Source organism: Vicia villosa, unplaced genomic scaffold (assembly GCF_029867415.1).
Source record: "Vicia villosa cultivar HV-30 ecotype Madison, WI unplaced genomic scaffold, Vvil1.0 ctg.000010F_1_1, whole genome shotgun sequence".
NCBI classification, from domain to species: domain Eukaryota; kingdom Viridiplantae; phylum Streptophyta; class Magnoliopsida; order Fabales; family Fabaceae; genus Vicia; species Vicia villosa.
Window position 1 is genome coordinate 1,609,635 of NW_026704940.1, and position 15,498 is coordinate 1,625,132.

Sequence of the window (15,498 nt, forward strand, 5' to 3'; positions counted from 1 at the left end):
ATAAACTTGTTTTGTTGATATAGATGTGTCCCGAATTTAAAATCTTAAATATATGAAAGATATTTTAAAATTTTTATATATTGTGTGATCACTACTTAGACATTTTAAGTGTCGAACACCCCTTTTAAACCCGGAGGCTATATCCAAAATTTATAAAGACACTGTTTTGACAACTTTTAGTGATATATGTTTTTTTTTTCCGTATAAATTAGTAGTTAATAATCTTATAAAACAATAATTAATTAATCATCCCATAACACAATAATTCCAATTCGCCAACCATACACATCACAAAGTCAAAAACTTCTTAATATAAATCCATGCCATAATTCACAACTCTCTCAAACCCATCAGTGTAACTTACCTCCTCTTCCTTCATCCTTATCCCTTCTCACTTCCCACCTCTTCTCAATCCAACCATCCCTTACCCTTTTCTGATTCTAGTTATTCAAAACAAAACCGCCACTATTTTGGTATCATATGTATAATTATATATATAGTCCCACCCTACAAGCTATAACCTTTCTATATTAAGTTACATACATATAAAAACTATATACTATAACACACTGCCAAAGTTATCTTAAGAGATGGGTAATGGTGACTATGCTTCTTACTCTTCTGGTATGAACATTGAGAGTGTTCACCGTGTGGCTATTCCGCCGCCGCAACCGTTTTTTGAGTCTCTGAAATATTCTGTGAAGGAGACTTTATTCCCGGATGATCCATTGAGGAAGTTCAAGAATCAACCAGCTTCGAAGAAGTTTGTGCTTGCTCTTCAACACTTTCTGCCCATTTTGGAGTGGGGTCCAAAATATACTCTTGGGTTCTTTAAATCTGATCTTATTGCTGGGATCACCATTGCTAGTTTGGCTATTCCTCAAGGGATCAGTTATGCTAAGCTTGCCAATCTTCCTCCAATTCTTGGACTTTGTGAGTATATAAATTATTATTGAACTTCACATCTTCATCTAGTTTAGATTGGTCTAGCTTTCGAGTATATGATCGCGAGAGTCTCCTACTCTTTGTGATGCTGGACTCAGTTATTTTTGTATTGGGTTGGAGTATCCCTTATACTTCCTATAGAATAACTAGTTTAGAGAGAAAATTAAAGGTGTGTGTGGATGAATGCAGATTCAAGCTTTATACCGCCGTTGATATATGCCATGATGGGTAGCTCGAGGGATTTGGCGGTGGGAACTGTGGCGGTTGGATCGCTTCTGATGGCGTCGATGTTGAGTCGTGAAGCTAGTCCAACAGAGAATCCGACGCTTTATCTCCACCTTGCTTTCACTGCTACATTCTTTGCTGGACTTCTACAATTATCACTTGGCCTCTTCAGGTAACTACTATTGCATATAAACTAACGTTTTAAATATCGGTCATGTAAAGTCTTCTGTGATTTCGGTTGGTATAAATGTTGCGACACTGATCATAGTAGTTTTTATCATAAAAATGGTGAATATCAGCAATCAAATGTTTTCCGTTCCGTATAATAAATATATCATATTTATGTTAATATGAAATTTTTTATAAAATTGTGATATATTACTTCATTCACAATTTTGGTAAAATTTTATTAGCAGACAGAGGGAAAATTGGTGGAATGATGTTTGAACAAATTGGCTATGAGGTGCGCTGGAGTATTTTGTCTTTTAATAATTTGTTTTGTCAAAACCATTTTGTATTTTCGCAATTATGAGATTCACCACGTATATAAAGATTATAATATAAACTAAATTCTGAAATAAAACTGTTAAGTGCGATTGATCTATTTCAGTCCAATTCATATATTGATGTACAACAGTACTATCACTATCTCACATACCCGAAATTTATTTTAAATAAGCATGAGTGTGAATAATTGACCTTTGTAGTATGATTATTATTCCTTCCCTTAACATAATTATAATTTTTTGAATTATTAATTAATTAAGAATGTTTGGTGCAGGTTAGGGTTTATTGTGGATTTTCTATCACATGCAGCGATAGTAGGGTTCATGGGAGGAGCAGCTACAGTAGTTTGTCTACAACAGCTAAAATCGATTTTAGGACTTGAAAAATTCACACATAAAGCTGATATTGTGTCAGTTATGAACTCTGTTTTCAGCCAAACTCACGAGGTACATATATACAACTTGTTGAAACTTGAAACATTGTATGTATTTGTTTTGTTACCTCGTGACGCAATAAGACAAGACATTATTGTGCACCTAATTACACAAATTATTTTGTTTTCTTATTCATGTAATGCAGTGGAGGTGGGAAAGTGCAGTGTTAGGATGTTGTTTCATTTTCTTCCTCCTTGTTACAAGATACTTCGTAAGTATTACCTAACACACATTTTAATTAATTAATTTATTCGTATTGATTATGATTCTATGTTGATATTCCTGGTGATTGGAATTTTAAAACCTACTTATTCTTATGTTGTCAAATCTTATTAACCAAACTATGCTTTCTTTATAAAGTAAATTGACATTAGATTTTGATCCTTCCACCTGCAGCCATGACAAATTGGTATATTACACCATAGACTATAGTAAACATACATACTATTTTTTTATATATTTATGTTAGATAATATTCTTTTAGCTTAACTTATAGACATTAATTCGATTCCCACTTTAGAACAAATATTCCATGAATCTTATGATGATGATGGATATATAAAATTAATATTGATTAAAAAATTAAATATATATTTACATATAAGTGAGTTGATTATAAATTTTAGCGTAAAAATTAATTTAAATTTAAAAATTATAAATATTAATTTTAAGTTAGAATTTATTTTAAAAACAAAACTATTTTTACTCAAAAGTCATCCAACATCTCAAAATTAAATTTAAAGATCCATATAAAATTATGGATGTTCCAAACACTCAAATCACACATATTCATTTTGATATATATGACTATATAAACTAAAAGGTATATAAAAAGTTTATATATTTAAATCAAATACACAACTTTTTTCGCAAACCATGTTTTCTTACATTTTAGTACAAAATGAATATTAATTAACTAGAATATCTCAAAAATATTATTATTCTTAACTTTAAAATAGTCCTTAACTTTTCACAAAATTGGATGTGAATATTTATTTATTTTTGGTCTTAGGTGATTAGTGAATTGACATCCACGTTTAATTAAGGATAACTTTCACATTGAAACAAACTCTAACACAATTGTGGGACCCTTGTCTTATAAGTTAAAAAAGCAAAACATAGATGCACTATGCATGGAAGTTGAAAGATGCTCTTAGGTATAGATGTGTCTCTATAATGTTACCACCACATGATTCTCATCTCTTTCTCATTTTTGTAGTTCTTCCATACATGTTAGGTGCAGATTTTGTTTTTTATTTCTTATGGTAATAAAAACGGGTCCCACATTATTTTAATGATTAATTTTGTTTATTTGTGATTATTATGACAGAGCAAACGACAACCAAGGTTCTTTTGGGTGTCAGCCATGGCACCACTGACGTCGGTGATATTGGGAAGTATATTGGTTTATCTAACTCACGCTGAGAAGCACGGCGTTGAAGTGGTCAGCTTTTTTTAAAATCACTTAATTTCATAATAATTGATTTTCTTGAGTGACTCTCACACACAGCCAAACACGGCACTAGGACAGACACAACAACCACAATATGTCTCATAAGTCACAATCTCATGTTTAAAGGGGCCTTTTGGGTTGTTGACGTTATTGGGTCAACCCAAAAGTATTGTGGGCCTATAAGTACGATTCATGTTGGCCCTCATTCACTTATTGTGGGTAGTGTTTTGTTGTTGTCGTTTTGGTTTTGTATTATTGATCAAAAATTATTTTATTAGACATTTAATTTCGATACATGACTAGTATAAAACTTTTTTTTTATAAATGTATCAAATCAAATCATCATATAAATTATTGTAGTCACATTTTAGAAATTAACACAACAAAGTAATATTATAATATGACACATAATTTGATTGAATATGTACTTTTTTTTATTATTATATTAGCTTATTGGATAATTTAATTGGATAAACAAACTAATTTATAGTTTATAGTATGAGTAACTATTAAAATAAGCGTTTCAGACTAAATTTTCATAAATTAAAAGATAAAATTAATTTAAATTATTTTATAAAATATATGTTTTTTCATAAGCTATTTTGGTAAAAAAAAAATTGAGTAATGTCACAAAACTTATTATACTAGTAGAGAAGTTCAAATAAAATAATCCAAACATATTTTTTAATCTATTAGTATTTTAATACAAAATTAATAATGATGGTTCAATAAATATTTAATGTTAATATAAAAAAATCTACACCTAAAATTAAATTAGAGGCCGATTTATTACAATAAAATATTTTATCAATGTAAAATTGGTAGACTAAAAGTACATGTTTGAATTTTTTGTTGGTCTAGAATATTTTGTGTAAGATTTTATGATCAAATTTGAATCATTACATTTTTCAATATATATTTAATTGAGTATGTATTCCCCAAAAGAAAAATTTTAAAAAAAATTAATAGTTAATTTCAAAAGATTTAGTGTTTTTAAAATTTAAAAAAAAAATTAATTCTAGACCAAAATTGAATAGATACATTAGTGATTTTGAAAAAAAAATGTGAAGCTAAGTGAAAATATTATTATTTATTGAGTTTTAAAATCTTGTTACAGATAGGAAACTTGAAGAAAGGGCTAAATCCACCTTCAGCATCAGATTTAGTGTTTGTGTCACCTTATTTGGGCACAGCCATCAAAACTGGACTCATTACTGGCATAATAGCTCTTGCGGTGAGTACATCTCAATTCTCATTTCTTTTTATTTTTACGAATGAACTATGGACACATCGAACACGATTCTGACACTGACATATCAACACTAATAATAATTTAAAAAAATAAATTAGTTAAATGTAATTACAAATGTCAGGACACAGTAGCTTTCTGTACATTTATTTATCTCTCTATCAAGCCAACAAGGTTTTGAAAACTGAATTCATGATTATGCAGGAAGGAATAGCAGTAGGAAGAAGCTTTGCAATGTTCAAGAATTACCATATTGATGGCAATAAAGAAATGATAGCTATTGGTACCATGAATATTTTTGGTTCACTAACCTCTTGCTACCTCACAACAGGCCCGTTTTCGCGTTCCGCTGTGAATTACAATGCTGGTTGCAAAACTGCAGCATCAAACATTGTAATGTCAATAGCAGTGATGTTAACATTATTATTCCTAACTCCTTTGTTCCATTACACTCCTCTAGTGGTACTATCCGCCATAATCGTATCTGCAATGCTTGGACTCATAGATTATCAAGCCGCAATCCATTTGTGGAAAATCGATAAATTTGATTTTCTAGTATGTTTCAGTGCATATGTTGGAGTTGTCTTTGGCAGTGTCGAAATTGGCTTAGTACTAGCAGTATGTATCACTATACTCTTTCTTTTTTTTCTGTTTTGATATGAATTTCTCATATTAAAATTAATATATGCTTTTTTTGTGAATATGCAGGTTGCAATATCTGTACTTAGAGTACTTTTATTTGTAGCAAGGCCAAGAACATTTGTGTTAGGAAACATTCCTAATTCATCAGCATACAGAAATGTAGAACATTATCCAAATGTGCATCATGTTCCTGGAATACTAATTCTTGAAATTGATGCGCCGATTTACTTTGCAAATGCAAGCTATTTAAGAGAGCGGTGAGATACTAAATAGTTGCATGCAAAAATATTTCTTTTCAATAAAATTCGAAACTTAGTAGAAATTTTGTTTATAGGATTACAAGGTGGATTGATGAAGAGGAAGAGAAAATCAAAGGTGCAGGAACTACTAGTTTGCAGTATGTTATAGTGGATATGACAGGTAAAATCTTGATTAAAAAGTGATTAAGAGATTAATTAACAATCTGGTTCAAAAGATTTCGAGTTTAACTTGAAGTTTATTTTTGATTCGCAGCTGTTGCGAACATTGATACAAGTGGAATAAGCATGCTTGAAGAGTTCAAGAAGACGGTCGATAGAAAAGGACTACAAGTAATTATTTTAATATCAAATATTTGTCCTTTTATAATATCGACCGGGTATTAATCAAATTTTTGTACACTTCTTTTCCTATGTGTTTAGCTTGTTCTGGTCAATCCCGGAAGCGAGGTGACGAAGAAGCTGAACAAATCAAAGTTCCTAGATGAAATAGGACATAAATGGGTTTATGTGACAGTTGAAGAGGCTGTTGGAGTATGCAGCAGCTTCATGCTTCATACACAAAAGGCTAACCCTAAAGATGAATCAGAAGGTTTGAATAGTGTGTGAGAAGAAGCAGGTTTATTATAGAGTTATCTTAGCTACTAATTGCTACTATATGTGGCATGTTAGTTTCTGAATCATGCTACAGAATATATAGTGAGGCATAGAGAGTGCTAGAGTATTATAAATTAATAAGTTTCTCAAATTTGCATCTTGAGTTGGAAGAATGTTTCCAACATAGGCTGTTGAATGTTTATGTATCCTTATAATCTGTTTTTAAATGGAAAATAGCTGTTATGAAATTGGAAATGTTAGTAGAGATTACATACTTATTCTTATAATTGTATTTTATTTTCGAATAAGTAAGCATTAAGTATGAATTACAAATGTAGTATCCCACTATATAAGAAGAGTATAGAAGATGCAAAACACTTAACAAAACATGCAGATAAGATTATTGATGAAATGCTTCGATATTTTGCAGATTCACTTCAATAGACAAAAATTAATAATGTATTCTAATTTCCGACTAGAGGCAAGAAATCAATGTCTTGCATTGTCTAGTGACGGAATAAATCCATGTCGTGAAATTGAAAGGTCAAACACAACTAAAATAATTTGATGTGTAAAATAAAGAATAATGACAATTAGATTAAACAACTTCAAGTAAAATTAATTTGTCAAACTGAGTAAACACGTCAACAAGAGTAAGAATAAAATAATGAATAGGTACATCCCAATTTGTTTATCTAATTCTATCAAACTGATCTATTTTGGAGAGATAACAACTATTCAATCCACTATAATTAAAGAGGTGTTACAAGAGATTTCAAGATGACTTACAAGAAAATAGCATTCCAAATTCATAAGAACACCTCATATTTTCTACGCAAGTGTTTCTAATGTCTCATCTACGCAAGTGTTTCTAATCACACAAATTCAAGGTATTTAGAAGTGTTTCTTAATTCTCTTAGATAATTCTAAAGGTTTCCAATTCTTAGAACACTGAATTTTAATAATCTCTCTCTCTCTCTCTCTCTCTCCAATTTCACCTCTCTTGACCTCGACCAGAAAAATGGTTGAAAATTCTTTTTTTATAAGTTTCAGGTGAAACTCATTACGTTACCCTGAAACGCATTGTGTTCTAGCAAATATTTCATAAGATTTCTTGAGTCAATCTCTACAATTCTCCACCTTGACTCTAAAAATGATGGTGATGTCAATTTTCCCGTCAACCACCTAGTTGCTTTCTCCAAAGCTAAAATCATTCTTCTGCAAACTGGATCAAGTTCAAGGAGTGCTTGAACCTTGATATAATCAATGATTTCGAGAATGCATCAATTGGTTTCTCTTCTAAAGCCACCTTTTGAACCACGATCTTCTTCTATTCGATCATGTCTCTTATGAAATGCAAACAAATGCCAATATTTTTTCTTCTCTCATGATACATTTGATGATTGACCAAGTAAATGACATTTTGACTATCACAATGTATTTGCATACATTCTTGAGTGATTCTCAACTCTCTATTTTTGACGTTTAATCATATGGCTTCCTTAATCCCTTGAGTAGTAGATAATGCAAACATTTATTATTGATTTTACTTCCAGTTTATAGTTGCTCCAAACAATTTAAACACAAAAAATGGATAAGTATTTTCGAGTGTCCATATTTTCCGCATGTTTGCATCCATAAAACCCACAAAAACGTCTTTCTTTTGGGTTGATTTTGTCTATTTTAAACAACCCTTTAATGAATCATTGAAATGTCTCGACATCCATTTTAAAACTTCCCAATTAACTTGACCAAAATATTCTATAAATTGACTTATTATGATAATCTCATATGCTAAGTCTAGTCTACAACAAACCATATCATACATCATACTTCCAACTACACTTGCATAGGAAGTACTCTTCATAATCTTATTTCTTCTTCAATTTTAGGACATCGCGTGTCCTAAAGCCTCATATGATGATCCAAAAGGGTACTTATGGTTTAGCACCATACATTTTAAATCGCTCCACCACTTTCTTCAATCCACTAGATTGGAATATGAACAATTCACTCTTTTTATGGTTTCCTATGATATTCATCCTTAGAATCGGATCTTATTGGTTGTAAACTTTAGTATTATTTGAGCCAACAAAAAGCATAAATGTGAATAAATTTAAATCCTATCCAAATGGATTTTTGTTATTTTGAGAACATTGAGGAAATTGTAGTTGTTATTAGAAGCATGAAAGACGTAGCTACAATGGGGGTGCATAGAGTGCGATTGATTTGGTTGTGCTATAATTATGTAAATAGTAATTCTATTTATTACGAAAGAAATTGAAGAAATGCAAGAATGTGCACATGTCATTATTTTAGAGCAGAATTTTTAATTTAAATTTAATTTCCTATTAAATTGGGATCATGGGGTAGTGGTGATAATGAATGGTTGAGATTATTCTTGCCTTTCTTGCTTTCATATTTTCTTAACAATAAGCATTTTCCTTGTGTAAATAACTAGACTAGACTAAGATTTGAAATATTCTATGAGAGAAACAATTAAGTCTGCCATTTGAATCCTTTTCCCTTTTCACGTGTTTAATCTCTGCTATAACCCATAATGATTCCTCTTAAATCACAATTATTTTACAAAATAGTTACAAATGATTTCATCATCACGTAACTTTCTTTTTTATTGATATTCCCTAGTGACCCTAATGAAATCATGAGAAGGTTTATTGCACGTAAAGTATCGACTGTCACGACCCAATATACCATATCTTTAACAAACATAAACATTCCCACAATCTTATTTCGTTTCTATAAGAAAATCTACAACTAGATATGATGTTTATTTTTCCTCCTCCCTTGATTTATAATATAATGTTTTTCTCATAAAAATTCGGAATCCTAACAAATAAACATGTTTTAAATTATATATGAAAAATCTTGAAACTGTAAAATTGTGCCACTTTATACCTTGATTTTATGCTGCGATTTTGCTAACTTAGTAATTTTCAATCGTGGAAATTGTGCCACTCAATTTTGTTAAGCGTCGCTTTGGAAACCTGTGTTTCGAAATAGCGTCAATTGACTTTTGGAGCACCGCTATGATCATTTGTTTTTCAATAGTACCGCTTATGGATATGGAAGTGTCACTATCTACCATTCTTTTATATTTTTACTCTTTTTCTTCTATTTCTCATGTGTTAGTCATATCCTTGCTTCGTCATTGTAACCTCCCGGCAAGATACCATGCAATTTGTCTAGTTAGGATGATTTTGACTTTATAATTGTCAAAGGTTACTTGAGTGTGATATCCATATGCTATCAGGAATGGTTAAAGGCCTTTGTAGTTTTTTTTGTGGTTAGGGCTTTCCTGCGGCGGCCAGAGGCACTGTTTGGTGGTGTTTCTGGTTATGAAGAGAGCAAGCTTAAGTGAAGTGAGTTTATTCGATATTCTAAGATTGTTATCATCTTATATTTTTATCCTCGAGAGATAAGGTATTTATATAGGATATTGGGTCTAAAGTCTAGGAAACCCTAAGAGGTGGTAATTGCTCCTCCTTGACCGCAGGAAACTATTGATTGCCTAGGGAGTCATGGCATGACTCCGTACATACAATTAGTGATTGAATTAACAACATTATGCACTTATCCCTTAAAGGATATCCACCATGCTACATAAAGGCCACGCCAAATGCGATACTTCATGGGGAGGGCATCCTACGAAGGACATATGTCACCCTTATTTGGGGACCTCACAAATATATTACTACACAGTCCCTCAAGAATGAAAACTTGTAAATGAAAAAGTATTTTTAAACTTCCCTTGTATTATACTTTATGGTCATGGGATAGTTCATAAGTTGGAGACGAGTCTCTTAACTAGGGGTGTCTGCTTTAGTTAGAGGCAAGTCCCACAGCTAGGGGAAATTCCTTTAGTTATAGGCGGGTCCCTCAGTTAGGGGTGGCCCTTTTAGTTGGAGGTGAGTCCCTCATCTAGGGATGAGTCCTTTTGTTTGAGGTGAATCTGACTCCTTTGGTTGGAGGTGAGTCCCTTAGTTAGGGGTTAGACATTCCCCCGTAGCCATATGTCTCTTGAGTAGACAGAGTGTCAATTGGATGTCAAACATCAATCACTCAGACAGACACACTTGGTATCATTTACTATAAGCAGTGATGGCTTATTTTCGAGATGCTAAACATTCATGACACGTGTTATAAATGTGTTGAGCTTTTTCAAAGTTTTTGGGGGAGCCTAAAAGGTTTTTTAAGAGCTTGTGGCCTTAACTTATAAAGGCTTCCTTATTCCTCCTTTTGTTATTTCTTTTCTCATTTTGCTCACATAAATTATGCAAGCTTCCCTAAATTTTCTATTTGCCTAGTTTTTCTACAAGCTTTTACCCCATCATTAGTAACCTTCCTAGGTATGGTTCCTTTCCACTTCTTTCCCTTTTGAAGCAATTTGTAGTTAGGGGTTTTAGACATGGACTTGTAGTAGGATATGTGTTAGCATAGATCTATGAAATTTTGAGGGCTTTAATAGTCCTTTTAGCAATTGTGATGGTGGTAGTGATTTATTTTTGTTCTTCTGCTTTATCATGAACAACGAGATAGTGGCTTACCCTTCCGTCGTGTCTAAAGAGGCAGTGGATATTAGGTCCTCTTATATCACTAAAAAGCATATCCTCTCCTTTCGGAAGATCATACCCTCTCCTTTCGGAAGGAAATGGTGATTTCTTATTTAGAGAACGAAGGGATGGTTATTTTGGATGCGTATTCACCATCAAATATGAGTACCATGGTTTCCCTCTAACCTCTCCCTACCCTCTATTTCTACTTTTATCTTCCCCTCACTACAATAAAAAATGCCTTTTACCTTGGCTGAGAAAGAGGTTTTACCTAGGTTTCATATGTGAGGTAACGAAGGGCGTCATGAAAAATGTGTCACTTTACCTCTCAGTTTTTACTCAACTTATGGGTAATGTATAGAGGTCATGGGTTTGATCCATATGGAGGTCCTTTTTGGAATTTTTAAATGGAGAAAACACATTTCCGTCGATTTTGACATTCCAACGATGAGTATGACACCTTTCACCTCGATTTTGACATTCAACCGACATGTAAAATATGATTGAGTTTATTAAATCTAATGTGGATTTCTTATTTAACTAAACCCTAACTGAACATATAACTTCTCAAAATTTCTTAAGAAAATAATTATAATAAAAATTGTGTTATAATTGAATACTCCCTCCGTTTTTTATTATAAGTCGTTTTAGACTTTTCACACAGATTAAGAAAAATAATAATTGTTGTATGAAAATGAAAAATTACGAAGTTTTTTACAAAATTATCCTTCATTAATGACATGTGGAAGATAAATTTATATAATTGAAAGGAGAGAGAATAATAAATATTTAAGGATATAATAGGAAAAGTAGCATTAATTATTCATTGGAATTGTAAAGCGACATATATTTAAATATAAATTTTTTTTCAAAACGACTTATAATAAAAAACGGAAGGAGTAATAACTTACATTAATTAATATTTTCAAGCATTTTGCAACTCATCGTCCATCTCACGTTCTTTAACTGTTAAAATCTCTTCAATGTTTCAAGTTCTTTATTTAACTCTTCCTTCCTTTTATACTAATTTATTCTAGAAATCATAATTTTTTATGCTTTGGAAAATAACAAATATGAAAGAAAGTTGAACAAAAACTAGAAGTATTGGAGAGATTTTAATGATAAAAGAACATGAGATGAATGATGAGTTGTAGAATCCTAGAAAAATATTAATCAGTATAAGTTATGTTTCAAATCAGTGTAATTTGAGTTGTGGCTCCTCTTATTCAGTCAATGCATGCGCCAATTCTCTTGCCATTAGGGCATGGGCGGACCTACCATAAGGCACACTCATTAGCCACACCATTTTTTTTCTTTTTTCATATATATATATATATATATATATATATATATATATATATATATATATAAGTTTTATATAGAAAAATATTTCCAAAAATAATTAGATTAAATAATCAATTAAAACTGTTAGATTAATGAAAATCAATGGTTAAGATTTGGAGTAAATGTTCAACACTTACTCTTTGAGTAAATATATCCCTCCTCATATATATATATATATATATATATATATATATATATATATATATATATATATATATATATATATATATATATATATATATATATATATATATATATATATATATATATATATATATATATATATATATACACACACACTAATCTTTCATTTTTCTCTCTTTTTAATATTTTAAAAATTGCACCAGTCATCAAATTGATGAGAATGGATAACTAATTTTTGATCGAATTACTGAGTTACCGATCTAACCGTATACTAAATTGAGTAATTTAGTTGAATAAATTATATAACTCAATTGAATAAACGGGTCTATATTAGAAAAATACATAGTGATTAAATTGGTCGAGCTACATGACTCGATCTCTAAAAAGTCACGACACCTACAAAATTTTAAAATATAATAATTTTACTAGTTCATTCTTTAAATTCAAATTAGAAACATAATTATCACACAACAAAATAGTACAAAATATAAATCACAATAAATAATTAACAAAATCTAATTGCAACATAAACTAAATAACAAAATAAATACAGTGTCGGATAAATTTTAGGATTAATTATGTTTTTGGTCCCTATAAATTACCATATTTTATTTTTGATCCTTATAAAAAATGATGTTTTAGTCTCTACAAAATTATTACGCATGCAGTTTCTAAAGTTCATTTTTCAATGACATGGCAATGATGACTAATATAATTTTTTATATTAATATTTTTTTATATAATAAATTAATATTAATAACTTTTAATTATTTTTTTAAAATTAATTAATTAGAAATATGAGAAGTCCATTGGGCCTCCTATCCATTTCATTTCAACACTAGCCCATTATCCAAATTCATAAGATATAGTATTATTGAACTATATAAACACTAAACATTTTTGTTAAATACTCAATGTGGGACTTCTTTGGAAAACAAAATTGACATTTCACCTGCAACTTTTATTTCTTTTCAGTCTAATTGCAGTATCTCATGTAGAGCTGTCAAATAAGCCTAATTTTTCAAAGCCTCAATTTTTTGACCCCTTAAAACCCCACTTTATTAAGCCCCCTCTTAATGAGAAATTTTTCAGGCCCTATAGTTTTAGGCCCCTTAGTTAATATGTTATTTTTGGGCCCTATTGAAGGGGCCTTATTCTGTTTCAAAAATTCTATCTCTATAGTAACTTTACACTAATTCCTTTGTTTTTTTAACGATAAAACTCCACCGCACATAAAAAAACTCCACCTCTGTTAGTAGACAAATAAAGTAGATGATTTAAATTATCCATAGAGCTTTGTTATTTTCTTTCAAATGTAAATGTCATATATAAAAAGATGTTGCTTAATTAATCTTAAATAACTCAACCTGTCACAAACACACATGTAAATTGTCTCAAGTAATATAAAAAATTTGGTATTTTATATATATATATATATATATATATATATATATATATATATATATATATATATATATATATATATATATATATATATATATATATATATATGCTCATATTCATGTTTTTTCATATTTATTTCGTTGGTACATTTCTAGTTTGAAAATTGTATAGGAAATCATTGAGACATTTAAGTGTTCCTAGCAAAGTTCTATGTCCATAAGTTTAATGGATATATTGTATTATTCTGTAGGAAAAAAAAGAAGATGATTTATATGAATAGAAGTAATTCATTATAATGCACTAATTAAGCTAACTATATAGAGTATATCTTCCATATTAAGAGATGATTTATATGAATAAAAGTAATTCATATAATTTATATAAAAAAGTAGTTTTTTTTTTAAATTTTTTTATTGACTTTTTATTTTAAAATTTTTTGAAATTAAAATATTTTTTTAAAAACTATTAATTTTTTATTTGGGGCCCAAGGCCCCCTTCTAAATTTTAGGGCCTTATATTTTTTGGGCCTATATATTTAGGGGCTCATTATTCTTAGATATTTTTAGGCCCCCTCATTAAATTGGCTAGGGCTTAAATTTTTTGGCCCCTTAAATTGACACCTCTAATCTCATGTATGATTGTAGGTGAAATGTCAATTTTGTTTGCCAATAAAGTCCCACATTGAGTATATAACAAAAATGTATAGTGTTTATATAGTTCAATAATATTATATTTTACAAACTTGGACAATGGGCTAGTGTTGAAATAAAATGGATAGGAGGCTCGATGGACTTCTCATAATTTTAATTGCTAATTAATTAATTTCAAAAAAATAATTAATTAAAAGTTATTGATATTAATTTATTATATAAAAAATATTAAATAATAAATTATACTAGTCATTATTGTCATGTCATTAAAATTTGGACACATCAACGTTTTTTTAGGGGAAAATGGACTTTAGGACTAAAAATCCAATGTTCTATTTTAAAAATGAAGGACCAGATTCGTGAATTGGTCAAAATACGAGGACCAAAAGTGTTATTAAGCCTAAAAATTTATCAAATGTCACCACCTCTCTGATTCGCGGTTTGACTGACTAGCGTAGTTTGGTTTCAAAAGTGTATACTCAGAAAAACTACACTAGTAAGTGTAGTATACTTTTAAAATATTATTAAAATTCAAAAAATTTATCTTTCAAAAGATTTAACAGTGTAGTATTCTAAAATCCATTATCCATTAAATAATATCTCTGAGTATACTACACTGTTAAATCTTTTGAAAGATTTTTTTTTTAATTTTTCATCCCACTCCATACATTTTTTACGCACCATCGAATTGACCAAACTACTCTTATGTTTTCGTATATGTACTTCTGGAAGCAATCATTTTTTTTGTTTAACGTTGTTTTATTTCGTATCTGTACTTACGGAACTCTTCCGTAGATGCATCTGAAAGCCTTAAAATATAGTAATTCTTTGGATTTTCCCAATTAATCGAGAAAATCTCAAATTAATTAAGTTCATGACATATACGGAAGGGTGCGATTTTCTCAATTAATTGAGAAAAATCCAAATTAAGTTACAAATTAATTGGGAAAATCCCAAATTAATTTTTCAATTAATTGAAAAAATTGCAAATAAATTAAGTTCATGGGATCTTCCGTAGATGTATCTACGAAAGGCGTTGAAAAGAGAGGTTCATGAAATCTTCCGTAGATGTA

The 15,498-nt window shown here is 30.1% G+C and overlaps 1 protein-coding gene across 1 annotated transcript; it reads left to right on the forward strand.

Moving 5' to 3' along the window:
• The first annotated feature begins 333 nt into the window (after positions 1 to 333).
• LOC131621705 (sulfate transporter 3.1-like) lies at positions 334 to 6,557 on the forward strand. Its single transcript, XM_058892742.1, has 11 exons — positions 334 to 933; positions 1,135 to 1,342; positions 1,952 to 2,123; positions 2,257 to 2,322; positions 3,442 to 3,555; positions 4,682 to 4,798; positions 5,018 to 5,431; positions 5,522 to 5,712; positions 5,790 to 5,875; positions 5,969 to 6,045; positions 6,136 to 6,557. The coding sequence occupies exons 1-11, from the start codon at positions 591 to 593 to the stop codon at positions 6,319 to 6,321; spliced, it is 1,974 nt and encodes a 657-aa protein (XP_058748725.1). The 5' UTR covers positions 334 to 590; the 3' UTR covers positions 6,322 to 6,557.
• Positions 6,558 to 15,498: the final 8,941 nt, after the last annotated feature.

Bases quoted from the DNA above. Each gene is read 5' to 3' on its own strand.
- LOC131621705 (XM_058892742.1), top strand. From the start codon at position 591: ATGGGTAATGGTGACTATGCTTCTTACTCTTCTGGTATGAACATTGAG. The intron at 2,124-2,256 runs GTACATATATAC...CATGTAATGCAG, and splicing joins TTTTCAGCCAAACTCACGAG to TGGAGGTGGGAAAGTGCAGT. The intron at 6,046-6,135 runs GTAATTATTTTA...CTATGTGTTTAG, and splicing joins TCGATAGAAAAGGACTACAA to CTTGTTCTGGTCAATCCCGG.